Raw genomic sequence first — 12,357 nt, forward strand, 5'->3', positions numbered from 1 at the left:
GTATGCTTATTTCCTTCCCTCAGCATTCCTGTCTCCTCGCACAGCTCAACCTCTGACGTCTGGCCGCACCAGCTTCCCTTAGCGTAGGTGTTCCTTGTAAGCCGGTGAGACTTGTAAATCTCTCTTTGATGTATCCACTGTCTATCCTTCATTTACCTTTGGGGGAAGTAAAGCTTGCTTCCCAGCCTTGGAAAGTGATCGGTTTGGTCTCACCTCCACGAGGGCAGCTCTCTGAGAGCCAAGGGGAAATCCTGCCCCTCTTTCTAAAGTCACAAGCACATCATTCCTATTTTAAGTCCCGTGGCTTTACATCAACATCCAGCCCTAGCTCCAGTTCCATGAATTCTCTATGGCTGTTTCTGCATAGCTTTTTATGTGCCACCTTATTAAATATTCCAGCAGAAATGCTTTGGAAGACTCCTCAAGGCTGATAGGTGAAGCTAGCATTTAAATAAAGTTAGATGTTCATGACTTCATTAACAGCAGCCAATACAATTTCAAATAAACCAAAATGCCAAAAAAACCCTGAAAAACATGTCAATAAAGGTCCACTCATTGACCTAGCTAGAAAACGGTGCGTGCCAGTTTTCATCTGAAGGCAATACATTCCAGCACTCTCTGTCCTCCATGGTGCTAAAGAAGCAAGACCCCCACTCGCCTCATCCTTTTACTCCTTAAGCCATTTTCATGCATCACGCTCATTGTCCAGAATTCACACTGGCTACCACCCAAACCCCCCACCCCCAACTCCAATCCATCCAATAAATCACCCCAGTCGTCATGGAAACTCCAAAACACATAGACGAAACAAAGAAGGCCAAGAGGGGAACAAAAACCAGGATGACGAGTGACCGTGCACAGACCCTCGGAAACATCGGCGGAAAACAAACCTTGGTCTCAAATTCTGAAATTCCTCTCCGATATGTCCGTCTCCATGTTGAAAGTGTAAGAGAGATATTTGAAGTTTGCTTGCGTGCAGCTCTAGGAGGGATCTGGGCTCCATAGTGACACAGCTGTTACAGTTTTAAGGGAATCCCTGTGTTCAGTGCCCAGCACTGACTATCTTGAAAGGCACATTAAAGGAATGTTAAAATGGCCAACAAGGGGAAACGTTTTCAGCTTCTGTCAAAAGTATTTGTTCTGCTAAACTTTATGACACTGCAGGTCCATACCATAGAAACAGGTAAGGAGTTTCTAATTAGTTCCTAAAAAGCACTTTATTGCATTTGCTTTCGGTTGTAATGTGGTTTTAATTAGCTTAGCATTTTATAAATGTTTGTCTAAGACCTTTCTCTGTTGTTTGTAGATGCCATTATTTGTCTGTCATCATTGGTAGAATTTGAATTGATGAAATACAATTGGAAATTGCTGAAATACATTGGAAATACTTTTTAAGATGATGAACACAAATGAAATAAATACAAATTGTAAAGTTGATCCATTCAGGCTTTTTAATCTTGACTTAATCTTTTAATCAATTAAATAGACAATTTTAACAAATCAGTAATTGAGTAATATCTATGTATCCCATATGACATAATAGTGAATTAGCAGTAGTAGGTTTTTATAGAGCCATGCAAACAAAAGTGAACTACAAAAGCTGACCAAATCATAGCAACAACACTAACCAGCTTCGGCAGTTTTCTGCTCCGTAAAATGTTGCATGCTTTATCGCTTTCATTGCATTTTCACTGTACTTCCTTCAACCTAAGACTAAAGATGCCACCTTGTAGTCTTTTTAAACTAACAACCTATAGTGGGATATTTCAAAACAACCACTGTGGGCAATCCTGGTCTATCTCATTCAATAATAAGATTCATTAGAATACATAGAACAAGAGCTATTACATTGTAAAAAAAGATTTCATTAAATAAAGTGTTCATTAAAGACTGGATAAAACTTCTGAAAACCGTTTGAAAATATGCTTTAAGGATTTAGGGACTTGGGTAACAAAATACAAGACGACACTAACAAACAGTTTGGGTGTGAATTACAAATTGTGCTTAAAGATATATATTTTTTTATGTTAAATGTTCAAAATAGTTAAGGTGTTTATATATTAATTAACCCTCAAATCCACTGCTTGCTGTTTAAAATGAGGCTGTCGTAATGAGTACCTAAGATATGTCCTACATTCTGAGTGAAATGTAACAACGCGATTCACCCAGAAATACGTTCTTGGTCCACAATTTTACTGTGTAATCACCTGGTTAAAAAACGTAATTTAATTGGGGAGAGAAAGGATAAATGGATGTTCCTTTAATTTGTTTCTGTATCCTTCTGTACAGTTTATTATTGAACATTTAGAATGGTTATAAAAAGGAAATAATGTTAATGCCTTATTTTATTTAGCCAACATAAAATATTTTTATTTTATGGTGGTATTTAATCCTTCATTGTATTTTGAGTTTCCATATATACAAGAAGTATATGTATAAAAAAAGTCGTGTAACTTTGTAAAACTGAATACAAGTACAAAACTTAGTAAAATCTCTGTGTCTGTCTAAGTGGAAGGCAATGCCCTGCGATTTAAAGACGCCCACGCTGCTTTTAATACTAAACAGTCTATTGATAACGACTCAGGAAAACGGAACATTTAAAACCGAGCTGTACCAAACAGTACTACTAAACGTAAATAATACCACAAACATGTACTGAAAGGTTGTGTCTGCATTCAATCAGTGCTCTATCTGTGTATACCACCAATCGGATTGAGAAACTTCTACAAGCAATGTCCAGTGATGTTTTTAAAGGCCAAATGTATCAATATACTGCAGAGTGCCTTAAAAATTATACAACACAAAATTGCAGGTAGCAGTCTATTTCTAGCCTTATTAGTTTTCTTTAGATGTACTCTTATGCAAGGACTGCTGTTTATTTCTCTGTGGTATTTCCTGTATTTTTTTTAAAAAACATAACTAGGCAACAATGTCGCAGTGGCATTAGCATAGATATCATTTAAATAAAAATAGTAGACTAGACCCATACTGCTATTTGGTTTGATAGTGATGACAAAACTATTTCATAAAACTAGCTTTTTTATGTAATGAAGTTTGTAGAAAATGCGTCTCAGCTGCCTGTTGCTTTGGTAACACAATGATAGCTTTCGCTCTCAGGTATATCCCTGTCGCATTATTTGCTCACGGTCTGCTTACAGATCCTACTACTCCAGATCTATAAAATAACTTTCTTCATTGTTTTTTTACAGGTTTTCCATCATTCTTAGTTGTTCTTCTTGCAATTGCTTACATATTGTTTGTTTTTTTTTTTTGTTTTTTTTTTTGTTAAAGTGCTTTGGCTGTGAGTTTAAGGGCCACTCTTCAGTTCAAGTTGCCTGCGATAGACATATGTAACATAGTCGAGGCTTTTACTTCTATGAAGCCACATTGACTAATCAGAAACGCATACAGTATTTGAGTTAGGGGTTGTACCAAAACAGTCGACTAGAACAGGGGTTCTCAAACTCGATCCTGGGGACCCCCTGTGACTGCTGGTTTTCATTCCAACCAAGCTCTCAATTACTTAACTAGACCCTTAATTGAACTAATAATTTGCTTAATTAGACCTTTTTAATTGTTTTCAGCTCTTAAACAGTTGCAGTTCAAGTTACTTATAAAATATTAGAGCTAACTTGAAAACAAGTAAATTGTTGTCGTGGAAAATCCGTTACACATACATTACATTTCAGAACATTAATACATTGTTTATTAAAATACCAAAACTACATACACAAAGAGAGCACCAGACACTATCAAAAACATGACCTGTTCATATTTTTATCTTGACTACTCAAATCTGGCAAATAAGCAGTTGTTCTACCCCTAATTTTAGTGCATAAATGCACTTTAAATGCAGTAAAAATCAATCTGATAGCAAACCTCACAGAAAGGTAAGTGGACAAAAATAAAATTGAATTTAAACCAACTCTTTTAATTAAGTAAAACTGGATTTAGTTAATTAGTCACGTTGATGCACGTAATGACTTAGAAATTGGTTTGATTGAAGTACTGTATTTTCTTGACCTCCCCCTGACATTCCAGAGAGACAATCTTAAACCGCCTTCCTTTCGTCCCTGGATACGCTGATAGTAAATGCTTAAGAGTCATAAATCTTATTATTATTTGGTCTCCCTCCCAGCTGGGTGATGCAGTAAGAGTGGACTGGGGTGATAGATAACCACCTAACCTCTTTGTGCAACCCTTTACTATGTAGTGATAGAAAACTCTGGACACATACATTTGACTTTTTCTTTGCACTCCAGAAAAAGAGAGGAATTGCTTGAAATATTTTCTAAAGAACGCCATCAATCGCAAAAGGAAGAATAGCACCCACAGCACTAAGTGACGCTGTACAGAAAGAGAGACAGCTGGGTGTGTGAAGAAAAACGACTGCGCGACCTCTGCATTGACAATAATGACAGGGTAGAGTCACAACCCAGACTGGTTACCTGCATGCATTAGACCCAGAGACAGAAAGCTGCAGTTTGAAAGTGCTGTTGAGCACTTTATCAAACAAAAGACAAACAAAACACAGGAAAAAATAAACACCGCAGGAGGGCTAAAACAAACGTTCAGACAAAATCAAACAGGCTGGGCATTTTCCTTCACTGTAAAGTTTCACAACAATACAACAATTACAGCACAAAACCCTCTCCTGTCTCCTGTCCCAACATTTTTGGTTCCTTTTATACATGTGGCCACACCTCAATTAGCACCAATTACCTAATTGTGTAATGACCACACCTGTGATTGCTGGCAGGGATAGATTTAACCCCATCCCTGCCAACCTTACATTCCCACATACACACTCTATACATTATGACAGGGGTGTCAAACTCAGCTCCTGGAGGGCTGCAGTGTCTTCTGGCTTTCGTTCCACCCGAACTCTCAATTACTTAGTTGGTCTAATTATTTGATTAATTGGACACATTTAACACTTCTCTTCAGGCCTCAAAATGTTTCATAGGTAGTGTACCTTGAATCAAGTACATTTTTAAAACCAACAACTGTAAAATACCTTGAAAGATATTAAATATGTCAAATTCAACAAATAATTAGATCAATTAACTGAGAGCGTAAGCTGGAATGAAAACCAGAAGACCCTGCGGCGTTCGAGGACTGGAGTTTGACACCCCTGCGTTAAGGGATTTCACCCTGCCCCTAGAATGTATATTGCAGGAGTCTTGAAGCCAAGCCTAGTGCCCTTGACAACAATAATTTTTTACACCCAGATTAAAACATTCAATAAATGCATGGCTTAATATTTTCATTACTTTAACTTTCTAATATCTTGTATATTTTTGCTGGCCGGTTTAGTTTTTTTTTTTTTTTAATCTGTGCCTGTACTAGATAACCTGCAATGCCTGTTTCTACCTCGCAGGCCAGGTAGAAATAAATATTCTCATCCGGATTTTACTTTATACATGTTCAAGATATGTCATTTCATACCCGTTTAATATCTAATCAGGCGTGTCCTCCGTCATTCTCTACAGCAGCTTCTGCTGATTCGTTATGTTCATTTTTACTACCGCAATTATTTTGCACTGTGTCTTTAAGAGACTGATTTATGTTAGGAACTTGATGTCACATGTGAGTTTGTTAGCTGTGAGTTGCAACAAAGCACATTCTCTGCTGTCACAACACTAATGCCATTTACCAGGCTTAATGTTGGGGGCAGCCTCTGACAAGACAGAACTGAGTTTCTGAAGTTGTTTTAGAAACAACCACAAGGGGTGTGCAACTGTTATTTATAACCCCCTTGCAACTGTGGCAGCTGTGTGTTAATAAATGGGAAAATCTCAATATAAATCACAGTTACAGAGTGATTAGAAAGGTCTTACCATTAAACTGAACACGAACAAAAAGTGTTCCAAATAAAACCAAAAGAATTAAGGACATGGGAGAATATTGTTCTGCTCCAGTAATGTATTTGAAATATTTTATTCTAGGGCAACCTGGCACACTCTAACTCTAATGAACATCAGGCCACATTTAAATTAATGGTAAGGGACTAGTCTCCATGGATAAAACTTCTGGTTTTGCAATCAAATTGTTTTCTAATTGCCAGTGAACCTTGTGGACTTCTGTGGGCAGACCATCCGGAGGGATGGGATGATCGTCAACTCTCACCGTGAGTCGCGCAAGTACTACTTTGTCACCATGGGAACGGACTGCCACCTCACCATGCAGGCCACCTCACCCAAGGACAAAGTGCAGTTCTACTTCCGCTTCTTCCTGGTGTACAGCTTGCTGCGGGTCAACCAGCCCACCACCCAACCACAGCCCAGCCCCAGCATGGCCCTTCTAACCGCAAACCCCAGCAAGAGGCCTCCCACCTTGCCCACCCCAGCGGAGGAGGCCGCAGACCCATGTCACCTTGGTTCTTATGTGCAATTCTACGACGGGAAAGACAGGAACGCGCAGCCTATTGGCGCTCCTCTGTGTGGTAAAAGCCTCCCCAGGCCCATTTTGTCCACCGGGAACTATCTGACACTCAGGCTTGTGACACGGGGACAGCAACCAAGGGTGGACTTTGTGGGCGATTTTACATCATTTAGACTAGGTAACAGGCCTACTCTTTTTCATTAGTTATTGAAGCCATTAGCAAGATAAATATCATCCAGGGGCCTAATTTTCAGAGCGTGTTAGCTTATATTGAGCAAATTATTAATGTTTTAAAACTAAACATGAGCTACAACCACAAAGAAGAAAAACATGTTTATGTTATATAGACTGGCCAAGACAACCTATTCACACCCGTAATTAAATGTGTAGCTATCTTTATTTTACAGTAAAGTATAACAGGAGAGCGGTCTTAAAGTATCTTTCACAATTTTGTTTTTGAACTTAATTAACAAAGAGTAGGGACTCAGTAATTGAATGTTTCAAATAATTGATCATTTCAAATAAATTGTTCATATATAGTTAATTATATAACAAGCAGGCTCTACCTCCCTAGTATTTCCTATGGAGGTTCTGTTATTACTCAATAATGGAACAGCAAATAAGACACAGCTGAGAGATGACACAAATTATAGAGTGAGAGAGTTGAAAGGTCACAGTATCACATAATTTTTTAATATCAGGAAGCAAAACCATACAGGCCTGCACACAGCCAGTTACGAACAAAAATATTACAGAACGATGACAAACATTAAAAGGTAGGGGGTGCCTAAAGAATTGTGTGTAGCTACAGTATTGTGTTCTTTAATATCTTTTACTTCCTACAGAGCTGTAGCCAGTCGAGAAAAGTTCCAGCAAGCCACAAAGAGTTGTAAGAGAACCTCATATTCTACTGACAGACTTTATGGGGCTTTATCCATTAAAAGCCAGGGGAGAGTATGCCCGCTATTGTTTTCTAACTGGGGATGTCCTAACTTACATCCACCCCATAAAGTACAGCTCAGTTGCTGAATGGGTTACCGTGAAGCCGGGAGGCTGCAACGAACAATCTGCAATGCAAAATAAGCTTGAGGTTGGAATAAATGTGGAACTGTATGAGACTTCCGGGGTCTAGTTTATCAAGATCTTCATGCTCGACTGACATGTTTTTTGTAGAAAGGAAATGTAAAGTATATAAAATAACAAACAAACATCGACACCAGTATTAAAGAAGCCACCTTATAAAAAGTATTTTACCATGCCTGGCTGGTCTTTACAGTGTTTAACTATACTTTATGACACTAATCTGCTTTTACTATGGGAAACTTTTTTAAAGGACATAATGAAACTGTTCTATGAAACGAGTGCCTTTATTAGGTGTTTAATTCAGGGCCTAGCTATTGCACCTTTATCACCCAATAAGCAAACCTGGCTACACTAAATAAAATCTTACCTCAAATTCATATGAATTTCAATAGCGTTAAATAAGATTTCATAGGAGTCACATCTGGGTTTTCTGTTCTTTTGTAATGGTTTTTCTAAACTTAAAGATGAAAAAATGGCCACAAATTGAAAATGATTTCAGTTAGAACACGATTCTGTATCATCAGCAAATCAGCTTCCAGCTCTAGCTGCCCACTGGAATGTCGCCTCATCAGCTGTGAATCAAGCTTAAAATCAGTCCATGCGGTGCTGGCTTTTTCATTTGGACAGCAAATACTAAACAAAGACAAAAATTGGTCCAAATGTATTTTATTTTCCACCAAAACCTGCAAATCAATACTTTGCACTGATGAAAGCAACCACTCCTGTAACTGCAAGCGCAACTATTTTCCCAAAAGTGTTCCCAGCGGAAGGATAACTGTCAAATCATAAAAGCTCAAGGTAAATGTAGGTTTTACATTTTTGAAGGAAAACAATGAGAAAATGGTTTTCCAATAGAGATAGTGCCCTCGTGATGAAGGCTGTACCGCGGGGTAGTTGACCTTGACTTTCATTTGCGCCCTCTTTTTTGGACGCATAACTCCAATCGCGGTTAACTACCACACTGCAGAGCCTTCATTGACGAGCACTATCGCTTAAGTAAACATCACAGGGGTAGCAGCTAATGCATTGCAATCCAACTGCAAACTCCAGTGATTCTCCAGTATAAAAAGTTGGGTTCACAGTGTTACAATTGTTTTTTCAGGGTTTAACCAGTCCGAGTGCAGTGGCGAGCCTTATTTCCCGTGCCACAATGGGAAATGCATACCCATGAGTCTGGTTTGTGATGGTAAAGACATAGATAACTGTGGAGACGGCAGTGACCAGTCATCTCTCCTGCCAGCTAAATGCAAAGGTTAGTAAAACATGCCACAGTTAATTTTACAGAACCCTACCTGTTTATTATGTCCCCGTTGTCAGAATAATGCATCACCACGGTGATAATAATATGGTATAAATAAGCGACTGGTATTGCAGTTGTGCAGTGTTGTTTTTTTTATTGAATACAGGTATGTCTGGTTTGTCTAGAGCTTTTGGAATCTGATAATAACACCCTTAGATGTTGCTACACATAAGCCTTGTGTTAAACATTATTATTATTGACAAAAAAATCGCCTCATCTTCTCATGGAACAGTCTAGGCCTTACTCAATATTGACAAAGCACATACCAACAGATAGATTTGTACAAATCTTCTATATCTTAATAGCACCTCTTGCAACTCACAGCTACAGGTTTGAAATATCGGAGTGATCTTATTGTGTTCTACTTGTTGTTTCGAATCACATCGTATATCATTTTCCTGTTTCAGTCATGCCATCATGGTGACTTTTCCAGTCCCCTTGCACCCCCAGTGGACACAATTAATACCACATTTGTTTTATGTGGTATTCCTTACTGAAGTATTTCAGGGATAGAGTGTTCATGGGGGTAGGTTAATGATCATTGCACCAGCTGTACTTAGAAATAAGACATGTTTGAGAGCTCAGTAGAGTACACAGCAAACCTTTAAACTATTTTTTTTTAACTCGCCTGTATGTGATGGCTGAAACAGACAATAATATACAAAGCGAATGTAAACCAGTTGCTCTTTAAAAACAAATGAAATGCACACTTATAATGCTACAGTCAAATTCTAACACAAAATTATATTCTATTTCCAATGAACAATAAAACACAAGTTTTGCTTTCCATATCCCAAGGTACCTTCTCCACAGACCCTGAGAAACTTGATGCAATGACCAGAACCCCACCCTCTTCCCCTACCAGCCAAACCTGCAGCACCCAGTCTCACGGCAACATGCCCCAGCCCGATACCATCACAGGTACGTGCCGATCCTCACACAGCTCAACAGCTCTTACCATGCAGCTGGTTGGACATGTTGGAATGGCTGGTACTGTACTCTTCTATAGTTCAGCCTTATGCACTTTGCAGCACCTGCAAACACTCTATTGATTTACCAGTTTTTTTATGTTACCTTAGGTAGTTTTAGCTCCTTGTCACTCTGTGTCACATCCTCTCGTCGCTTGCAAGTTCAGTTTTATCTCAGGGGGAAACAAATGCAAGAAAGACCACAACAGCTTATGTGTAACACAGTCTTTATTCAGAGAAATACATGGTTTCTGAAATTTGGACTGTGGTTAACGTTGTCAATTCTTTTTTGGATTATAAAAACTTAATTCAGGTCTCCCCTTACCATTTTTTTTACATGGATTCTTCCTTGAACTTTCATTGGTTTCTCAGCCTTCATACTAACCTAGTGTTCAAATAAAACAAGCAAATGGTAAGTTACTCTGGGGATGCTCTCTTGGTTTAAATATTTTATGAATGAAGACTGGAGAGACAAGGCCTCTTGCTCCATTCTGCTCATGAATATGCTATAAAAAGATAGAAGTTGTATCATAGAGTGATTAGCGCTTTGATATAGGAGATTACTTGCAATCATAACCTCTCTTCAAAGTATATGAACAGCATAGCGTGTCTCACTAGGTCAACCTGTGCTTTAAACTGTCCAAAAATCAACAAACGTTTTTCAGTGGCATGCCTTTGGATATTGGGTGAACATGACGTTAACAGTTTTAAAAGTTGGATTTTTTATTTGTCAAAATGCATTTGTTTATTTATTATTTTTTGCTGATGTATTAGTGAGCTTGTTTGTGTGTTGTTTGGTTACACTGTGATGTGCTGAACTCACTGAAAATAAGACCTGAGCTTTAGTGCATAATTCTTCCCAGCTTCCTTTCTAAATGAAATGTTTTGTGATTGTCCCAGATAATAAAAGGCATGTGTCTCTGCTGGCCCTCTACATCGCTCTGGGGGTGATCGGGGGCGGGTTGCTGCTCTTCTGGTGCTGCTGGTCTCCTGGCTGGTTTGTGTGGAGAGTGAGCGCGTGCAGACTCATGCCATGCTGTAACTCCTTCTGCGCCTCCTGTCAGCTCTGCACACAAAGCTGCTCACGCAAGGACCACCGCCTGGCCAAAGTAACACCACAGAGCACTGCCACCATCGCCATGTAACACCAGCAGGCCCTCTGCAGGGAATAAGAACCAACACAATGCCTGTACCTCCAGAAGTGTAATGCAGCAAACACACACTACTGTTTTTATGAAGCAATACTAATAAACTGGAAGCTTTGTCCTTCAAATTGTTAACGAAATAAACAATTACAATTCAAAACTATTAAAATTGTATTGTTCCAAAGAGCTGAGAAGGCTCCTGAAATGCAAATGTAAACAGTAACCAGTCTTGAAATTTCCACTTACACTTGAAGAAGAGTCTGAGGATTTGAAATAGTGTTTGTATACGACACTTAATCTTCTCTTAATTTAATATTCCATTTGCTATACAAGTCTCAAAAATGTGCAGTTTAGAAAGCAAACACACATTTTAATTTTTAAACATATATGTGATATCTGTTTGACTAAGCAAACTTTCTTTAACCTAGTGCAGTACCAGATATCATTTCTAAAAAATCTATCTATCTAATCTTCTCCAATTTCCCTTATTAAAAAAAACCACTCATATTCTTGAATATTTTATACAATACTGTCGTATGATGACAGCGAATGGTGCAAAACACTACAGCTAAACAACTCCAAATGTACATTTTATGAATTAAAACGTGTCACTCAACATGATATGCTTGCAAATAGCAATTTGTTGTGTAAGTAAACTGTGGAGATCATTTTTTACTGTATTTTGACATTAAATGTTGCCAGATTGATATTTTAATAAAGCTCTTAACCTTATTTTGCTCATTCTAACACGAGGGAATCTCGGTGGACATTACGTCATGCCTAGACTTTAACATCCAACATGAACACAACAAAAAACAATATCATCAAAAACTATTGTCATAAATTCAGATCTTTACTAACACCAAGATCACTGGAGGCTTCTTTAAACAGTTATGTAGATTCAGCAGACCAATCCTATTTGAACTCACCCAAAACAGTAGGTCAGTCTCTGTCAGAACCAACAACCAACTGTGTTACTGACAATGACAATGCTGTGATGGGAGAAAATGGATCAAGGGGGAAAGCTGTCATGGCTTTTATATTTAAAAAAATAAACATTTTACTAAAGTTCAACGACAAACCATTTCTGATTTTGAAGACACTTCCATTGGAAATGGCTGACATAGAATTCCAGTTTCTTTTAGTGTTTATAAATTGAGCACTACCGAGTGTTTAATAGTTATGGAAGATCAGCTTCTCCTTTGACAGACATTTGCCAAAAGGGCAAATCTACAAAATGTGTGGGCTTGTCTTCTTGGCAATAACCCAGTAACTTGAAAATGCAATCGTTAGTTTATGATCATGACATTGTAAATGTGTTGCAATGACAATTTGAAAAACACATGTATTAAAAAGAGGAGGAGAGGCTTACACAGTAACATAAGCACACTGTCCACAGAACTGCTGCTGTATAATATTTTGCACGCTTGGGTTCTTCTGCTTCAACAGTGTGTCCTCCAAAAGAGACAGGAAGAGT

At 38.3% G+C, this 12,357-nt stretch overlaps 1 protein-coding gene across 2 annotated transcripts; it reads left to right on the plus strand.

The window, feature by feature from the left end:
• Positions 1-798: 798 nt before the first annotated feature.
• LOC121328511 (low-density lipoprotein receptor class A domain-containing protein 2-like) lies at positions 799-10,926 on the plus strand. Of its 2 annotated transcripts, none has more exons than XM_041273199.1 (5): positions 799-1,183; positions 6,068-6,562; positions 8,570-8,719; positions 9,566-9,688; positions 10,636-10,926. In XM_041273199.1, exons 1-5 carry the CDS (start codon positions 1,093-1,095, stop codon positions 10,878-10,880), a joined length of 1,104 nt encoding a protein of 367 aa, XP_041129133.1. In that variant the 5' UTR covers positions 799-1,092; the 3' UTR covers positions 10,881-10,926. The 2 variants fall into 2 exon arrangements, with proteins under 2 accessions (XP_041129133.1, XP_041129135.1); XM_041273201.1 differs by having other exon boundaries at positions 801-945.
• Positions 10,927-12,357: the final 1,431 nt, after the last annotated feature.

This window comes from Polyodon spathula, chromosome 16 (genome assembly GCF_017654505.1).
Source record: "Polyodon spathula isolate WHYD16114869_AA chromosome 16, ASM1765450v1, whole genome shotgun sequence".
Lineage (NCBI taxonomy): Eukaryota > Metazoa > Chordata > Actinopteri > Acipenseriformes > Polyodontidae > Polyodon > Polyodon spathula.